The sequence below is a fragment of the Rhinolophus hipposideros genome (genome assembly GCF_964194185.1).
Source record: "Rhinolophus hipposideros genome assembly, chromosome: 3".
NCBI lineage: Eukaryota > Metazoa > Chordata > Mammalia > Chiroptera > Rhinolophidae > Rhinolophus > Rhinolophus hipposideros.
Window position 1 is genome coordinate 15,401,689 of NC_138049.1, and position 19,242 is coordinate 15,420,930.

Here is a 19,242-nt window from a genome sequence, read left to right on the forward strand (position 1 = left end):
TACATTTAGAGCTTGGTTGACTGCGTTAGTAGATTAGTGTGTACTGTCCTATTACAAAAAGAATCTGGCACTTTAGCAAAAGGGTTTGTGAAATCATTCTATTTAAAACCAAAATGTTGTAATTAAGACTTCAAGACGATTCATGTTAATAAAACGTACACTGGTTTCACGGCATTCACGTGTCTGGGTTATAGACAGGCAATTCACAACGATGCAGATAGACAGTCCCTGTTTTCTGCTATTATTCCTTTAGTCAGAAGCCTGCCTTCCCATCTTTCTTGGGAAAGGGAAGCGAGGGTTATTACACATTTTACATTCAATTTTCCTTTCCTTTTTTTCTCAGGAAAAATACTCCCCCCTTTCCTGTTTCAATTTTTAGTGAAAGAAAAAAAAACGGCCCTCAAGAATCATTATCATCATCAACAACTGAGCTCTTACTAAGCATAAGGGTATTTACTGTGGGGGAGCTAAAGGGGCACGTCATACTTCCTGCCCTGTCTGTATCTAAATGGACAGGTCAAATAGCGATGAATGCCAAGTGGGGAGAAAATATAGCAAGGGCTCCGAGAGAGTGCAGTTTGGAAAGGTCTCATAACCTTGACCCTTGACCTAATCCTTGGAGGCTAAACTTACAATAGTCGGGGAAAATGGGATGGACAAATGGGAATGTGCAAGATCCATTAAAGGAATCGATTAGGCCAATTTAGTGTAAGTGTTCTGTTGGAAAGTAACCAACCATGAAAAGGTAGGTAGGTAGGTAAGGAGCAAACTACAGAATCATACAAATAAAGAAGCCCCATCAGCAATGACAAAACAGTAAAGATTTCTGAAAAGGAGGGTGGGATCTTACTTGGTGTTCTCTCTCATCTAGCTGCAGTGTGTGGAGGTGTAAGAAGCTGGAGGCAGGAGAACCCAATAGATCAGTGTGAAAAGGCACCAATCCTACTATGGACTGAGTGGGCTCACAGGTGGGAGGCAAACTCCTTTTTTCCTTTTTACTATCTCTAAAAAGCATTTACATAGTGAAGATACCACAGGATGTGTTCACTGTGCTAGGAGGGTCAAGACACAGTTTTGGAATGCAGACAGTAAGTTCTAAAGGTGCTATAGTGTCATTGGGATCAGAGGAAGGCTGTCTTCCTGCCCTCAGAAAAAGAGCAAAGGTAAAGAAGTTCTGTAAAGAGAGAGGCTAGAATGAAGTGTATCTTGGGTCGATTTTAGGCTTAAAACAAATATGCAGTTGTGCAAACACTGGGGTAAGTCCTCTGAAGAAAGTTTATTTTCCGGGAGAAATAAGTTGTTATGCTCCATCATAAAATGTACATTCTTTAGATAGCTGGACATGTAACAGAAATATAAACACACTTAATCTTCAGGTCAGCATAATTTTATAATCTTTGCAAAGCAACCAATCTTTTGGTAAGGTAAAAAATTCAATCACAGTACATGAAATACCAAATTCTGATCCACTGAGATATCCCTAGACCAATTCTGAGAAATAAACAGCAAACTTACCGTTTTGTTCATTAATACTGTTGAGAAAAACATCTTCATACCCATTCATGCAAGAGCATGACCGACTGCTTTAGGATAACCCAGTTCCTAGAGACAGAAGGGGTGGCTCAGGCAGTTTCATTAGTCCCCTTAACACCCCTGTGAGGTGGGTTTCACATTATTTCCATTTCATAAAGCAGAGAAATAAAAAGCAAGGGACTATCCTAGGGCTATAGAGTAAATCTGGGGAGATGTCCAAAATTGAACCCTAACTGTCCTGACTCTTAAGATTTGTGGGAACAAGGTGTCATAGTGTTAAAAATGCAACAGCTTTCATAACCTTTCATAACTAGGTAAATCAATGAACTATTATAATGCAACATGGCAATTCTATTTTTGAACCAATAATATAGGACATTTGTATTTGCAAAGACAATGCATTCATTACCAAGCGTTTTTATATGATTAACTACAGTTCCTTAAAACAAACCAACAAACCCAAATAGCTTTTGAGGGAAAAAACCCAATTTAATATACAACTACAAAATTTTGTTTTATTAGTTCTTTCTTTTCTCTCAGTTGCCCAACTATATTTTCAGATGGAAGCAATAAAAGTTAAAATGTAGCTCAGCCATTTCATCTTCAAGTGAAATGGGTATAATAATTGTAGCTTCTAAAACCTGGAGCCAAAAATATGTTTGCTTGTCACAGAAACATAGAAGTATTTTGTAAGATTGTATGGGAAAGTTTGCTAATATCCAGTGTGCAGATATTAAATATGGAATAGGCTTTGATACCATTAGAGATTTAATATTATTTTCTAAGGCAATACAGCTAACTTCAATTACTCATGGACTGAATATCATATTTTACGGTCTTCTTCTTAAACCTATCATTACTCACTAAAAGTTCCCATCAACATTGAATTGGGAGAGAGAAAACTGTGACGTCAGTTAACTTTGATATTTATAAATGCTTTGATTCAAATATAAGTTTAAAGTTAATAGCCAGTATAGTTTTGGACTATTTATGGTTTTTTGCATAACTTCAATTCCCCATTATAAAGTCTATTAATACAGAGGGTGCCAAGAAAACATATACACATTTTAAGGAAGGAAAAAACTGTATTAAAATTGTAATACTCAATATATCCCAATAACAAAAGATGAATACAAGTCACATTTGACTTCTGCAATTATAAGAGGTGCTCAAAATGTTTACCGTCAGTGTAATTTTAATACATTTTCCTTTCTTAAAATGTGTATACCTTTTTTGGCACCCTCTGTATCAGACTGTAGATTGATTCAGATTAATCATTTAAAAAAGTAAATGAAAAATTTAAGATACTGGTCAATATTCTGTTAATATAAAAGTTTTCCTGATAAGTCCAGTTTACATGAGCTTCTAATTATCCACCATCCCGAGAGAATGTCAGCACCCGAAGATAATTACTGACGAGAAATAGAAGTCCATCTTTCCATTTGAGGTTCCTGTACCTGTATTTTAGTACACGAATTCCTGAAAGATGGTCTCCAGACCACCATGTCCAGGCCTCCTATTCCTTGGCAAATATTATTTTGTCCCACTAGGTTTAAAGGACCAAGCAAGGCAAGGCAAGGTTTTCTACAGTTATGTCATAAAAACATCAGTAAATGCTACTTTGCTCTTTGCAAGCTCAGAAGGACTGAGTCGTAATTTTTTGAAAACTCTTTAATATAAAGGTTCTCTTCAAGAGAAGCATCACCATCTCAGCACCGACACATTATGTGAGGGAGCAAATATTGACTAAATGACTACTCAGGCTAAATGACCCAAGAAATCACATTTTCAACAATGGGGTAAACTTTAAAAACCCAAAAAAGAAAGGAAAAGCTATAATAAACTATGAAAAAAGCAGAAGCTATATTCATTTTTCTTGCTCAGCTGAACATGGTTGCTTTCTTTCAGCAGTTAAAAAGAAGCCTCAGGAAATTGATAGAAACAATCCCAGAAATGCAGTTGAATGCTGTGATGTCATGAGAAGACTCTAGAGAATGAGTTTTCTCTGGCTTCAATTAACTATCAAATGTTCTGCTGGGGCATAAATTATCTCCTGTCCCACAAACTTTAAAAACAACTCACAAAATCCACATTAGAATATAAGTTTTTTTAATTTTTATAAATAACTTATCTGTTACAAAGATAGTTTACCCAGCTAAATCACAAAACCATCAACTCAAGATATCCAAATTACGTTTTATTAATAAAACAAGTAAAAACTGATTTATCGATCTTCACATAGAACTGCAGATGAAGCTGAAAAACAAGGCCTATTTTTAAAGCAAAAGGCATCAAATGTATGGGCGTTGGGTCTACTGTCTAATCAACTAGGATTGTCATATTCTTCCCATATACACAATGCAGAGCCTGGAAGCCAAGGCTTTGACATTCATATAGATCACCTGTGATAATCTTGTTTATTTAAAAAATATCCAAACATTTACAGTGGGTGACAGTCTACATTATCTTCTATCTTTTGCTACATTTCAGCACTTCCCTTAGCCCCATTCTAAGCACTGATATATAATTTCATAATTCTTTTTAAATGCATACTGTTATTTCTTTTTCTTGATTTCATTTAGTTATATACATTCCTGATCGTCTGAATATTTATTTTCCTTATAAAAATATATCATCAAAATAAAGAGATGCTTGAGGTTGCTTCAGTGTTCAAGTTTGCTTGCTTTTCTTTTTTCCAGCTTTTCTTCAGTTGTCCTAAATATGACTAGCCTTGTTTTATAAATACACATGATACTGCCACCACGTCAGGTTTAGAAACGAATTGCCCCAACAGTAAAGCATTTAAACTTCTCTCAAAAAAAAAGAAAAAAAAAAGGGCTGTAGGTACTGCTGCTGTTGCTGGTTTTGAAACTACTTTCCCAATAGTAATCTCTTGTGAAAGTTCTGTGGGACACCAGGCAGATGAAGCAAGTTTAACCTTGTTGCTCTGTCAGTGGGTTAAAAATATCTTTTGTTTTAAGCTTCCCTGTGGAAGATAAAACACTGTGTTGTGTCACCCACCGTAAAGTTAGTATATAGTGTGACTTATAGACATAAGTCTTGTAACATTTTCTGCAATTCACTTTGCAGCATCTGTATGTCTTCACAGAACATCGGCACTCAAAGAGGGCAAAGTACAGAATAAGTCAAGTTATTCTGTGCATACGTTCATTTCATTAATGCTTTTTTATTTTAAGGCATTGCTTTTTTCAGGTAAGGCTTAAAAGGGGACATGATCGTGCTTAATCACTAAAGGAAAAAAGAAAATTAGTTAACAAAAGACTATTACACTATACATATAGAAATATAAGAAAATAATAAAGGAGAAAAGAAATCACTTAAAGCAGACTCGAGAAATCTGTACAGTAGGAAAAGCTTTGGGATATTTCACTGCATGTTTGTATAGACAATGCATGCTGCTTTCCTTTTCATCTTTAGACCCTAGATGCTGGCTTCAGAGTGGAGACGTTTTCAGGGAAGACAAAGATAAGGCCAGAGTACCACAGATTTGTGAAGTTCTTCCCCTATTCATTGGCACTATGTGGCAGCAAACAGTTTTTAAATAGTTACACCTTGTTCCTTTTCTTCATGTTTGTAGTGTTTCACCGAAAGCTTAAAAAAAAAATAAAAAGGCCATCATTCTATTCCTTCCTCCTGTCAAAATTCAGTAGTGACATGAGGGGAAAAAGGCACTGGGAACACCTAGGCATGAACATCTTGAGAATTATCCACAATGGGCTACTGGTAACACTGTACATGGTTAGGCAGCGGGCAACCAAGTCTTTCAGCAGATTACCTTTCATGTGATGAATTTCAACTGCCCATGACATTACTGAGGTATTATTAGCTCTGTGGGCTGACATTTAACATTAGCACAACACCGTCTTGTCACACCTTCAATCTGACAAAATCCTATGTAGCAGTGAAGCTTTTCCCCTGATGACAGACTAGTTTCTTGAACTTCAGATGTGATTTTATAGAAGATATAGGGCCTTTTGGCTCAGAAATGCCTTGGCATCTCACACTGTTCACAGCGAATTAAGGCTGGATGGTTCAAAAAAGTACAGGCAGTACAATTCCACTGAGCCCCCTCATCATCTTCTGTATCTTGAGTCTTTGGTGTTTTGATGGTGGACCTTTGATCTGTAAGGAAGCAAAAGAATTATTTTAGCAGCAAACATCGCAAAGTCATAAATTACTGGCCGTTTTAAACACTGTTTGTATTGCACAGCATCTTTACCCAAATGAAGCATCTAGCGGAAACTGACACAGATGCTTGGTCCTCACCAACCTCTATCAAGCTGGTACTTCTCCCCCGGGGAATAGCAACAGGGACAAAATGTAATCCCCTCAATTATCTCCTTAAGGGGGAAAAGAGCATCGTTTGCTCCAATTTATAGCAAGAGAAAAGGGAAATCAATTCATATGGTAACCACAACGTCACCTAAGATTGTGAAAAGGTGTCCTACTACAATGCAATACTGACAGTGAATTTACGTCTCATTATGTTTCATTTTCCACTGAAATAGTATTTATATTTCTGTTTTTTACCAGGAATGGAAGTTTTTGTTAGGTGTTCTCTATCAGCTAAAAATGTAAGCTTTGAACAACACAAATAAAAGATAAAGGTGAACTAATTTCTATGATCTTATTTAACTATATATCAATAACAGACCCTGGAGAAGCGAATCGTATAAAAAAATTACCATATTTTACTTTTAAATCAAGTTGGTTACGGAATAGTAGGAAGAACACTAGACGGAGGGTCGTGAACGTGCCGGCCTGCATCTGGCTCTGCTACTAACTCCTCATTTCTTTGCTGTGTGATCTTAAAAAAAAATCACATATCCTCTCGGTTTACTCTTTCTTACTTATAAAACAAAGTCGCTGCAGTTTTAAGAGGCCTATGTTCTAGCTCAAGGGTGTCCAAACTTTTTTCAACGGCTTTCACCAAGGGCCATATGCGGTAAAATACACACACAGCCGGGCCACTCACTCGAGGTGAAGTACGTATTGCCTCACCTGCTTTATTTAAGTAAACTAAATATATTTTTGGAATTTACTGTGGGCCAATTAACAATGGATTGCGGACCACAGTTGGCCTGCGGGCCGCAGTTTGGACACCCCTGTTCTAGAGTGTTTGCATGAATAGAAGTATCTTAAACACAAGGGATAATTATACTCCTCCAAGGTTGTATCTAAAATGAAACTAATACATTTATGAAACTCTTTTTTTGGGGGCTCCCATTATAAATTTAGAATAGTATTCCTACAAATTATTTTTGGGAAGTTTAAAGGTAAAAGAGCATGCCTTCTTGGATCTTTCCTGTCAAGGTTTATAATTTAATGATTTAAACTACTAAAACAATGTATATTAATTTGCAAATTCCACCTACTACATTTAGTTACTGAGATGGTAACTAAATACCTTTTCTGCTATTTTGAAAAAACAAACTATTGTATTTACTAGATGAAAATATAGGAAGTCTTTATAACAAATTTAAAATAGTGATGTTTGGTATTCTGTACCCCTTTAGCAGCACCTTATTCACTGATTAGTCTTAAAGAATACTTGATTGCAAAATTCCCAACTTCAGACTCTGGTCACAATTTTTAAGCATCACCACAATTTCTGCCACATGCGTGAGCAACTTGAGAGTATTATTTATAATTTTCTTAAAACTGAATAATTTTAAAACAAATATCTAATTAAGGCTTATCTAAGTAAAAATATTTGAAAAACCAAGGGTCTGACAATACTAGTTAGCATCCCCTAAAACACATTAAAATAAATACAGTTAAAAAAAGTTTGACGTTTTACCACCTAAAATTATTTCACACTCTATACTTGGGAAACATTACGTATATGTATATTTTTTTAAGTGAAAAACCTCCAATGGTTTTCTTACATCTGTACAATCTCATTTGGTACTTAGAATTATGAATCTTTTTATTAGTGGTATTTGGAAACTAAATCACCAGAATTAAAAAAAGAGGAAGTTACATTGGAAAAGATGATTTATAATTTTAGCTGTTTAAAAAAACTGCATTGTGAAGCAGATCTTATTTTAAGAAATAACTAAATAATCCTCTATAAGTGAAAATAAGAACTCCCCATTTTAGCTGTACGGCAAAATGACTGACTTGCTATTGCTCCAAAAATAGCCAGATACAAGCTTCCATTTATTGCAAAATAGTTTTTAAGTAATAAATTTTTTCTTTTATAAAAAATTTCTTACTGTGAAAAATTTCACATGTATATGTAAAAGTAGAGAGGATAGTAAAATAAATTGTCATGTACTTATCCTATTTCAGTAACTGTCAAGACCAATCTTATTTTACCTATATTCCACCTCTCCTATCCTCAATACATAAATACTGAATTGTGTTGAAGCAAAATAGGAATCTTTTTATAAGAAAAATTCTCATGGTTGAAAGAGTAAAAAGGTTATATTGAGGCAACTCATTTGGAGTCTGAAATATCCACTTTGCTTATTTTAAGGAGCTAGACTATGCCACCGTTTTCTTTATTCCTTTATTCAGTTAATATCAAATAGCATCCAGTGTCCGAATACTCCTAATCTCACTTTTGCTCCTTTATCATAACAGTTCATTACATTCCAGCGATGTTTAAAAACTTTTAAATAAAAAAAATGAAGATATAGTTAGGCTTAAATTATACTTAAACAAAAATGAGTGAAGAGAACAGGATACTGAATGAGAATGTTAACATTTTTGTAAACCAAAGAACCAGTAACATACTCAGTCTTTCTTGTTCCTATTTCTTTCTTTTTTTTTTCTATTAATAATTTTTATTTTTTCAAAGTGGATTTTTTTTAAAATATATTTTTTAATGCCTGGAATAAAAAACCCACACACATTTTGACATTTCCTAGTTTGGAGTGTATAAAGTCTGTGAATATCAATGATGTAAAATGATATAGGTAATAATTTTCAAAAATCATTCATCTGGAATTCAGAGTATTGGATTATACAGAATTATGTATAAATTAAACAAGACAGGATACTCATGAAAAATAAACTTCCCTAAGGTATATTCCTCATCATTTGTCTAAAATTGAAAGTATACAAAATTTGCACCCAATGATTTGTTTTTTTTTTTGGCCAAGACTTGCTATTTTGGGAGCATATAATGAATCTTAAGGACATCTATACTACTTTTTAAGAACTAAATACATTACACTTTTGCATCCTCCCCAATCCCCAGCATGTAAGTAAAAATAAACAAATATCTTCCTAAGGAATCCATTCACAATGCCAAAGTTTGAAGCACTTCTAGAGTGAAAGGTTGATAAAAATAAAATTTTCTAAAATCTTGCTTTTCAAAATGCAACAGTTTTCACACTTAATGGATACACTAACCTTTGGGTTTTGGTGGCACAGGACCTACAAATCCAATATTGTCATAAAAGTTATGAATAGCGCTGGGATTAAAATGTGGTCCTGAAATATATAAAAAGTAAATATATCAACGTTTATAGCTGAAAAATATTTAATTTTATTTTTTAAAAAGCAAATATTTTATTTCTAAAGATAATCACAGAAATGCTTTTATTTTTGTAGCTCTAATCTCAGGTTATATGTAAGGATTTCAAAGCAGCTGAGGTAGGTAGGTATAATACAGTACTCATAATGGAGGTCTAAGTGGTAAATCGGGGAAGAAGTCAAACTAATTCCAATAAGACAGTAATATAATTAGAACTAGAGTCCTGTTCTATGGGGCAAATTAAAATAACTAAAAATTTAACAATTTAAAATATAATTTTAAATGATCAAACATGGAGTTAAGCAACCAAATAGGTTGGCCCCAAGTAAGTATAAAAACCTTGCACTGATGTAATACAATGGTTCAGATTTCAAACAAAAGGAACAAGTTCAAGACTATATAATTTCTAGATCAGCCCTTTCTTTTTCTCTCCGAAGTAAAATTTATGGCATTTTCTATGAATGTTTCAAAATAAATAGGTTACTGACGTTTTAAAAAAATAAAATGAATCATCTTTCAGTTTAATGGACTCTGGCACAAACTCAAAAGTGTGATTAAGGATTTATTTTTTTGTTGGCTTCCTTCCCTTTCCTGTCTTTTCCATTTTATATATTTCTATTATTTCTCCAACTTCAGAATTAGGTTTAGTTATAAATTTCCTTTTAATTGTCATTGGAATTGAATTAAATTGTAAACATTTTTTACTACAATAAGCGATGATTGCTTGTCAATTAATAGTTCAAGTATAATAAACTATCATGGTTCTAAAAATATATAAGCCATATTTTTATTCTCTTTTCTATTTTTGTCAATTTAGATAGTGTTATTAGGGTGGGGGTACATTTTAAATTGTTTTTAAAAGCATAATTCTTGAAAGGCAAAAGGAAAAAAGGGAAATAAAAAAAGGGGTATAAGTATAATGTTTTAATCTTAATTAACATTACTTATTTAGAACACATTCTAGTATTTGTAACACATTTTACTAATACTTTTGACAATACAGCCAGAGATACTAATCCTTATCTTCCCTTAACACATGACTAAAGCAGATTTGAAGTATATCAAATTACTTCTCTATCAAATACTTCTGGGGGGAGGGGACTGAGGAGAGAGAAAAGAAAAACCCAGTAGTTCTTTAGTACTGTCTGACTCCAAAATCAAATCTGAGAAAATAAGACTGTGATTGATAAGTATGTTTTCAGCCACAGGAAAAGAGTTGGTAAATTTATACAATGAATTTCAGCTGAGTATGCACTGAACTTTACCTCGGGCTTGAAAAAGATCAATTTCTTTGGTTAAGCAGTCAATGTCAATCTGGAGTTGTCTATTACAACTTCTCAAATGCTGCATTTCTTCGAGCTGAAAGATAATTCCATGTGAGAACGATCTACATTGAATTTTTGTGTCATTAATTAAGAAAGAGTAGTTTGGCACGGGAAGATAGGAACAGAAAAACAAGTATGAATTAAGAGCTTTTCTAGAAAACCAGATCAAGCTTTGATATTTATGACAGATTGCCTATTTTCATGGTCAAGCATAGAGGGCACAACAGTTTATACAATGACTTACTGAAGGTATTTGGGATATGGAATTCGATCTTTTCAGGCGCCTTCGAGTTAGATTATTTTCCATTTCGTTGACCTCAGATTTTAGTTTATCCAGCTTTTTCTTTTGAATCTCTAGTTCTCTTTGAAGTCGTTCCATTCTGGCCTTCTGGTGTACCAATAGAGCTGCAATAAGTATTAATAAACATGAGGACCCACTCACTCTAGTCAATTAACCTTTAAGCAGCTTTGGGAAAACAAAACAAGTAAGTATTTCTGTTATAATAGTTTGTCAAGAATCCCAAAGATACATTGAAACAAATACTGTAAGTTTAAACTCTTAAAATTTCAAAATTTTTTACTTGAAAATTATTTTAATTATTTAAGTGGACAAACGTCACTCACTTTTTTCTTTGTTTTTTTTAGGGTTTGGATAAACCCAGTTTATGGCCAATGACGGCATTTTTCACCCATTACTTTTTAAAGGCTCTAGTCTAGTCAATTAACCTATTTACTAATATTTAATTCACATCTGATCCACTGAAAAAATAAGCCCATCTACTCCAAAAAAGTCTGACACGTTTGGATTATGTACTAGGTATTCTAATAGGAACATTTCATGACTGTTTTAGAAGGGAATGTGGGGTAGGTCAAATCCATTTTGATGTATGCAACAAATAAAACATTGGTTTTAATCCACATGAATGTTAACATTAAGTTGTTCAAATTGTAGAACAGAAACTATACCATTTAGAGAAATCAAACACATATATTTTCTTATATTCCAATTACATTTTGTGAAAATATTTTCCTAAGATTTTTAAAGAAAGAAAATAAGCAATCAACCTTGTAGCATGAATGATGAACTGCTTGGGAAACAGATAAAGCCGTAAGAATTGATGTATATTCTTGTGGTCCTTTCCTGGACAATGTGAGGCTCATTTTTTAGGATTCTGGACTGAAAGTGAAGCTACCTGAATCTATGTCTATAAAAGGCATCTTAGGATGATTCTACCATGAGAAAATAGGCAGATTTTGAAAAGTGCAATAAACAATCTTTAAAAATGAAAAATAGTGATTGAAATGGAAAAGTCAATTAGATTAAGCAGATTAGATAAATGCTGAACAGTCATCTTCAACTAAACTCAACTTTCTATGAATCTAAAAAATTAGAAAAAGGCTATGGCATATTTAGGTACATTCAGGCCATTCAATCCAGTAGTATATTCTAGAACCATAATTAGGATGTGGGATGGGGTAGGCTATTAGGCTTAAGTACTTCAAAATTAACTTTAAACAGTAGATAATTTTCTCCAACAAAAACCTAACACTAATATAATCCACAGATTTTCCCCTCTGTAATTTTCCTTATATATTGGAAGAAATAAATACAAGGGCATTATGCTTCAAGTTTTAAAAAGCATAGCTGATTCTGATAAACACTAAAATCCTGGGACGCTCTCTGCCAATTTAATATATATTCTGCAAACCCATGAAGGTGTTTTTGGAGGTACACATGTTCCTGGATGAAAACTTGCCATGTCTTTGCACATCATTCCTACCTACCCAAGCTTGTTTGGTCAAGCCTGTATTAATCTGATTTTATTTGAATTGCAGAATTTTATCCCCCTACTACCAAAATATAAGAATCCTGCACAGGGTTTATTTATTTTCCTAAAGGAAGATGAGGACGTGGGCTTTTATTTTTGGAGTGGGACAATAACAAAAGAAAATATAAAGGCACGAAGTGGGAATGAAGGGCAAGTTAAAGAAAAACTAGGAGTAATATACTTTCCATCATTTTTAAACTGCAACCACCTACTAACATGTCTCAAATGGTATTAATTTGAAATTTGTTAAATTATTTTATTTAAAAGTAGAATTTAAAATTAATCTAGAGATTTTCTCCCAAAAAGGTTTTTTTTTTGCTAAATATGCAAAAAAATTTTTAAACACATTTATTTAGTGGTTTTAATGACTAAATGATGATTCATGTTCATGCTGAAATTAGAAAACAGGATCCACTTTTGTGATATGGAGAAAGAATGAGAACAGTTTCTTGAGACATTGAAATCTAATTTATACCACACTTGAGTGATCACAATTTATACCATAAGGGCAGACAGAGACCTCAGGATGAGAAATTATTATAACAATCAGCCCCAGACTGGTTATTTCCTTGGGGCGCCTGGCAGAAGCAAATGCAAACTGCCCTGGCAACCCATTTCCACTACCAGCAAGCAACTACTATGAAATACAACAAAGGAAAAATCCTCAATGAAGAAAAGTTCTCAAAATAAAAAATATGACCAAATAAGAAAATGATATAACCTTGAGAATCAATGGCCCAAAAAGAGCCAGCCGCAAACTGAAAGATTATATAATAGTCTCAAAGAAGCTATGGAAAAGTCTGTTTAAGATGGTAATAGTGATAAAAGAAGAAACAAAAATATAACAAAGAAATAACAGGACAGATTTGTAAAAGTACCATAAACAACCTCTTGAAATGAAAAATAGTTACTGGAATGAAAAAGTCATATAGATTAAACAGTAGATTGGATATAGTCAAAGACACAGTTTAGTGACCTGGAAGATAGATCTAAGATTATTACCTAAAACACACAGAGATAAAGTGATAGAAAACATGAAAGAGGGGGTAAAAGATCTCGTATAAATTTAAAAAGGAGTTCTAGAAAAAAACAACAGAGAATGGAGGAGAGGCAAAATTGGAAGAGATTCTTGCTGAAAATCTTCCAAAATTGAAGAAAAGAAATAATAGATTCCAGAAGATAAGGGAGTAATTTGTTCACCTAACTAAATTATCAGCGTATGGATGAATAAAGACATTTACAGATAAAGTTTGGGGGAATTTACCAACCACAGACTGCTGCTGAAAGAACTACTAAAGAGGTTTTTTGATAAGGAAATTAATACAAAAGGAATAAGATGAATAAATCTTAAAAAGTTCTAGCTATAAACAAAGGAAAATGACTATGGCAGTGGGTGGGGAGGCATGGATTATTTAAAACAAAGAAAAACTAAAATATTAGAAAAGAATCACAAGAAATTGGAAGTATGAAGATCAGAGGACAACCATTCTAAGGTTATGAAAGTGTTTAGGAAGCATACTTGCAAATGTTGCTAAATCAAACATACATGTTAAAGATTTGGGGATCACTACTAGAGAATGCTAAATAGAATGCAGTTTCTAAATTAAAAGACAGAACAAATGGAAAATCAATAAAATGTGATTAAACTTAAATTAAAAAAGGAAGGAAAAAAGGAAAGAATTGGAAAACAAAAAATGACAGGAATAATTCCAAATATATCAGTAATCACAGTAACTACAATCTAATTAAATGTATCTGTTAAGATATTAATACAATAGATCAGACTAGATTTTAAAAATTCAGCTATATGCTGTTTATAAGAAACACTTAAAATGTAATTCACATTTAAAATGTAATTCACTGATCCATTCTTTAATATTAAGAGCCTACTACGCGTTAGGCACTGTTGTAGGCACTTGGGAAATCAATGAACAAAACAGGTTAAGACTCCCTGCCCTCAGAGCTTATATTACAGAGGTGGAGGCTGGGAGTGGTGTAAGAACAAGGCTCTAAACAAGGGGTCAGCAAACTATTGGCCATGAGCCAAATGTGACCCACTGCCTGTTTGTGAATGAAGTTATACTGGAATACAGCCATACTCACTTGTTTACTTATTGTCTATAGCTGGTTTTGTGTTATGACAGCAGAGTTGAATAGTTGTGACAGAAACCACATGGCTTGCAAAATCCTACATAATTTACTATCTATCTGGCCCTGTACCAGATCACGTGGAGACCTGTTGACCATCTCAAGGACTCTGAGTACATGGGGACCCATCACAGCACAGAAAAGGTCAAAGTAAAAGGACTAAAGTAAAACATATATTTTGCACTTTAGGCACCACTCTAAGAGACACACAGTAAGAGCAGCCCATTGCTGGAGATCCTTGAAGACTGTGGGGCATCAAAGGCAACAACAAAACCCAACCCTGCTCCATTCCTGATGGAATTGACTGAACACTGCACAGTACTGACCTGACAGAAAAAGAGGTGTTCTCGTTTCTGGGTGTAAATACTATTTATCCCAGTCTCTTCTTTTTTCCCCCCACACAATATTGGGCATTCAATAAGAAATTATGATACACAGGAAATCAAGAGGAATCTGTAACTTATCATCAACAGAGAAGGCCATCAATAGAACCATACCCAGACGCTGCAACTACCTGACATGGAATTTAAAATCATGTAACTATGATTAATATGTTAAAAAATCTAGTTAAAAAAGTGGACAATGTGCAGGAACTGATGGATAATTTGAGGTATCAGAGATAAAAAATTTCTTCAACAGGCTTCCTAGCACAGTGGACTCAGAAGAATCAGTGAATGTGAGGATAGAAATCACCCAAATTGAACGTAAAGAAAAAAAACGTGAAAAAAAGACAAAGCGTCTAAGAAGTGCGGGTCAATATCCAATGATCTAATACATGTCATTGGTAAAGAGAAAAACAAGGCAGAAGAAATACTTCAGGAGATAATAGCCAAATATTTTCCAAAATGAATAAAAGATAAACCACAATAAACCACAGATCCAAGAAGCCCAGAGAACTCCAAGTGGTATTAAAACAAAACAAAACCTAGATACCTCGTAGTCAAACTGGTGAAAACGAAAAATATGGAGAAAATCTGGAAGGCAGCTAGAAAAAATTTGAAATGTGTATACCAGGCAAATACAATACTGAAATAAAGCCAGTGTAGCAATATTAATTTCAGAAAAAAATGGACATCAGGGTAAATTATGTTATGAGAGATAGAAGTTCGTTACTTAATGATAAAAGGAAAAAAAATGCTAGCATACAGTTCTCATTCTGTGTGGAAAACTGTAAAAGAATATTCTAATTTATTTTCCAAGTAACACACATCTCAATCTCAGAACATACATTCCAGGACTGGTTTGAACATTCTCCCAGTCACAGGTAGTTTCCTTAGTAATCCTCAATACTGCATTTCTTAATGTTCCTATCAAAAGAGGAAAGTAAACCAGAGTTGAGAGCTACACAGATGGCCAGTATTAGTGGGAGGTAAAGTTTGGCAACAGGCAGAAATCTGATTTAAAAAAGACTTAGGAGAAATGAAGGAGCCACAGTTGCTGAAGGTATTGTTGTAGGGATGTTTTGAAGTTAAAGAGTAAATTCTTAAAAATGTTTCTGAAACAAAAAAGATTACATCGTGGAAATTCACAGAAAAAAGAAGGAGTTTTTGCAATAACAAAACTTGCCTTTGGGAATAAAGGCAAGATACCTTAGACTGAAGCCCTAAAGCAAAATACTATGAATCCACTATCTTAGAATTTATGTAAGACATAGTTCTTTCTCATGAAAACAAAATCTTAGAGTTGTAATGACTATATTATTTAGAAATGACAAGCCTAGTTTGTAGACTATTCAGGATCTCTTAAGTATGTCTGTTAATTATAAACAAGCTAAAAATGCTCTGAATGTCACAGGAAAGAGATATGATCTCTGTTTCTCAGCAATGCTTTCTTCTGCGTGCCTGGGTTTTTATGTGTGTAGTTCACTTTTCATTTGTGGTTTAGGATTTTTAGATAGGAATCTGAGAAAAATGAATTGCAAGGAAAATAGTGTCAAGATGAATTTCTAAAAATCACTGAAAATTCAGCTAAAACTCAACTCTTTTTCTCTAGTTGTGGTTTTTGTCTGCAATTTTAACCTTCACTGTTCAAAATATTACACAATACATATCCATTAGAAATAACTTTTTTAGACTCATAATGAAGAATAATTATAGTGTTTGTTTATAAAAACAATTCTGCTCTGATCAGCCTCCACTAAATGAAAAAGGATTGGGTATTGACTGGGAAGAAACATGACAATTGTATTTCCAGGGTCTCAAAGAAGGGGATAGCTTGGAAAGAGAGTCAGGAAGGCTTACAAAAATGAGGGCTGCAATTGAGGAGTGAGGCTAGAAAATTCCACCTCTGTTATGGGAAATGACAGTGAACAGGGATTTAAGGAATCCCTTAACCTGGCTTTTAGGGTTTGCTTCTATCCTTTGGCATATGAAGAAACTGTTATAAACAAAATCACACCAATAACATATACAGATGAATTAAGTTCATGCACACATAGTAATATGTACTTATGAAGAAGGGGTGATTTGTATGGACTCTAGTGGGTAAGCTAAAGGAAAAATTCTCTGTTCCTGTTATTTACATATAGACCAATATGGATTTAAAAAGCCAAGCTATGAAGAATCAATTATATTAGCTAGAACTTTCATTTAAAGATGGTTGACTAAGCATTGTATTTATATATTATATTCTTCTGCCTCCTAAATCGACAGAGGAATAAAACTGGTACAATCCAACAATGATACAACAGGAAGAAGGCATTAATGGTCAAAGAGATTTCAGCAAGTTTCTGGAAGACTGAAAACAGATGAATGGCATAGACTAATGAAAGAGAATAAGAAAGCTACAGTCTCATAGGCAAGGAGGGCACTGCAGACAAAGAGGCAGAACTTGCCCTGCAGAACCTCAAGAGGCTTCCAGACTTTGGAGAATGCAGGTAACATTAGGAGGTAGAAGTGAGGAATGATCCGGAATAGAAACTTAATTGGATGTCTGTTTATGAAACAGCCAACCATTCTCCATCCCGTAGAAAGGCAAGTTAACTGTATGTTTATTTGTAAGATCCCCCAAACATACATTTCTCATGCTGATCCTCACATACTAAGAACGCAAGGTGGTCAGGTGGAGTGTTCTCTTGTAGCAGCTGGTTTCTGACTTATTTATTCATCACAAAGCAAAGTCTGTCAAGTGACAAATCTCACTTTCTTACACAGGGCTTTCAGTTAGCCTTCATAGTACTTCATTCTGAAATATGAACCAATAGTCAACGATCACAACATAGCTGAGGAACATCTGACAAGAGAAAGACCCATAAAACAACAGGCTGCTATGGAAAAAGACCCAGAGAACTAGCTCTTAGAAATTAAACGTCACTGCTGAAATGAAAATTTCATATATGGGCTGGGACAAAAATTAATTGTAGAATGGAAAGACAAGGGCGTTGAATATACTGAAGATAAGACAATAAATAAAATGTTGGTCGAGGCTGTTAAATAGCTGAATAAGAGAAGTTCTAGAAGGAGACAAATAGAGAAACTAGAAATCAGAATAGGATTTCCACAGACACTACAAGCCTTTAAATTAAAGTGGCCTAACTGAATGTGGAACAAGGATATTGGAAAAAAAAAAGCCCTACACTTAGACACACCAATGACTATACATAGAAGCAATGTATATAATACATATAGAAGATAAAAATGCATGTATACAAACATGTACACCTTGAAAAAAGTGGATATATAATTTATATCCAATATAAATAAACAAACCATAGTAAGGGCTGGGTAAAGACTGTGCAGCAGTTTCATTTGTGATATTTGCATTGGACAACTATTTTAAGAGCTTACATATTATTACTTGGTATTTATAAATCATTATCACACTAAAGATAAGTTCTTTTCATTTACCACTTGGAAAAATTCAGCACTTTAGATGTTTCATTATCAAGTACCTCTCTCAATCAAACCTCAAATTCCTTGGGAAAACACTGAATTCAATTTTATACCACTTGGTCTTCAGTATTAAAACTTGAAAATTGTAGGCACTTGATAAATACCTATTAAATGTAAATTATTGACAATAGTTTGACTTTTAATGGATAGTAGAGTAAAATTCTAAGTCCAAGAAATAGAAATACTGATAGAACAAAGTTGAGACTTAAAGTCTTCAATGTCTAGCTCTAACATTTCACTTAGTCAGATTTAATATGTTTTAAAATATGGCAAGACTTAAGTTGCTGATATTACCGAAAGGTAGCTTTTACAGATGATAGATCTAACAAAGAAATAAAATAAGTGATGTATTTAACTGAGTTCTTTAGTTTTTTAAATTTACGTATCTACTTTGTCCTCTTACACAGACGAAAAAGGAAGAATAAAGGTAGAAAAAACATTTTTAGTACCTTTGGAATTCTTTCAGTCAAAATTAAAATTTAATGGATAAAGATCATTATAGCATGCAACTCCCTCTTGTGGTTGTTAAAATAACTATTAGTTAATTTAAAAACTAGGGCTTTTAAGCACTTTGATAAATATACTATATGTTTTATACAGATATTTCAGGAAGTTTAGTTTTCACCAACTTTTATAAGCTTCGATGAACAATGAAGACAATTTCTTACTCAACTTGATTTGTAATCAGAAAAACACAGCTGAAGTTCTAAATGGTTTAAGCTTTACTAATTTTAGGCATTCTATAACGTAAATAATATCTTTCTTCAGAAGTTAAAAATAGATAAGAAAATGGAAAGAGTATTAAAAATTACAGTCACTTATTTGGTGATTGAGTCACAAAAGATTTAGACATGGCAATTACTCTTTAAAAAATGCATCCTGATGTTTTACCTATTTTTTTTTAGGTCAGTTTGAAAAAAAAAATCTTGCAACAGTGCTGCAAATGGGTCTGCAATTTGCACAACAAATATAACAAGAAAACTGAGGAATGATGCTTAACCTCTGTAATT

At 33.6% G+C, this 19,242-nt stretch overlaps 1 protein-coding gene across 6 annotated transcripts in view; it reads right to left on the reverse strand.

Annotated features, from left to right (window-relative positions):
* Positions 1–1,264: 1,264 nt before the first annotated feature.
* The window catches only part of TAB2 (TGF-beta activated kinase 1 (MAP3K7) binding protein 2), an 80,052-nt gene continuing 62,074 nt past the window's right edge, over positions 1,265–19,242 (reverse strand). For 5 of the 6 annotated variants that reach the window (XM_081045269.1, XM_081045270.1, XM_081045268.1 and 2 more), the window contains 4 exons: positions 10,610–10,770; positions 10,306–10,399; positions 8,917–8,997; positions 1,265–5,676 (listed from right to left, as the gene is read on the reverse strand). In XM_081045269.1, coding sequence (XP_080901395.1) covers positions 5,534–5,676; positions 8,917–8,997; positions 10,306–10,399; positions 10,610–10,770 — 479 coding nt within the window. In that variant the 3' untranslated portion in view covers positions 1,265–5,533. The remainder of the gene's footprint in view (positions 5,677–8,916; positions 8,998–10,305; positions 10,400–10,609; positions 10,771–19,242) is intronic. The other variant, XM_081045271.1, reaches the window with a different exon arrangement.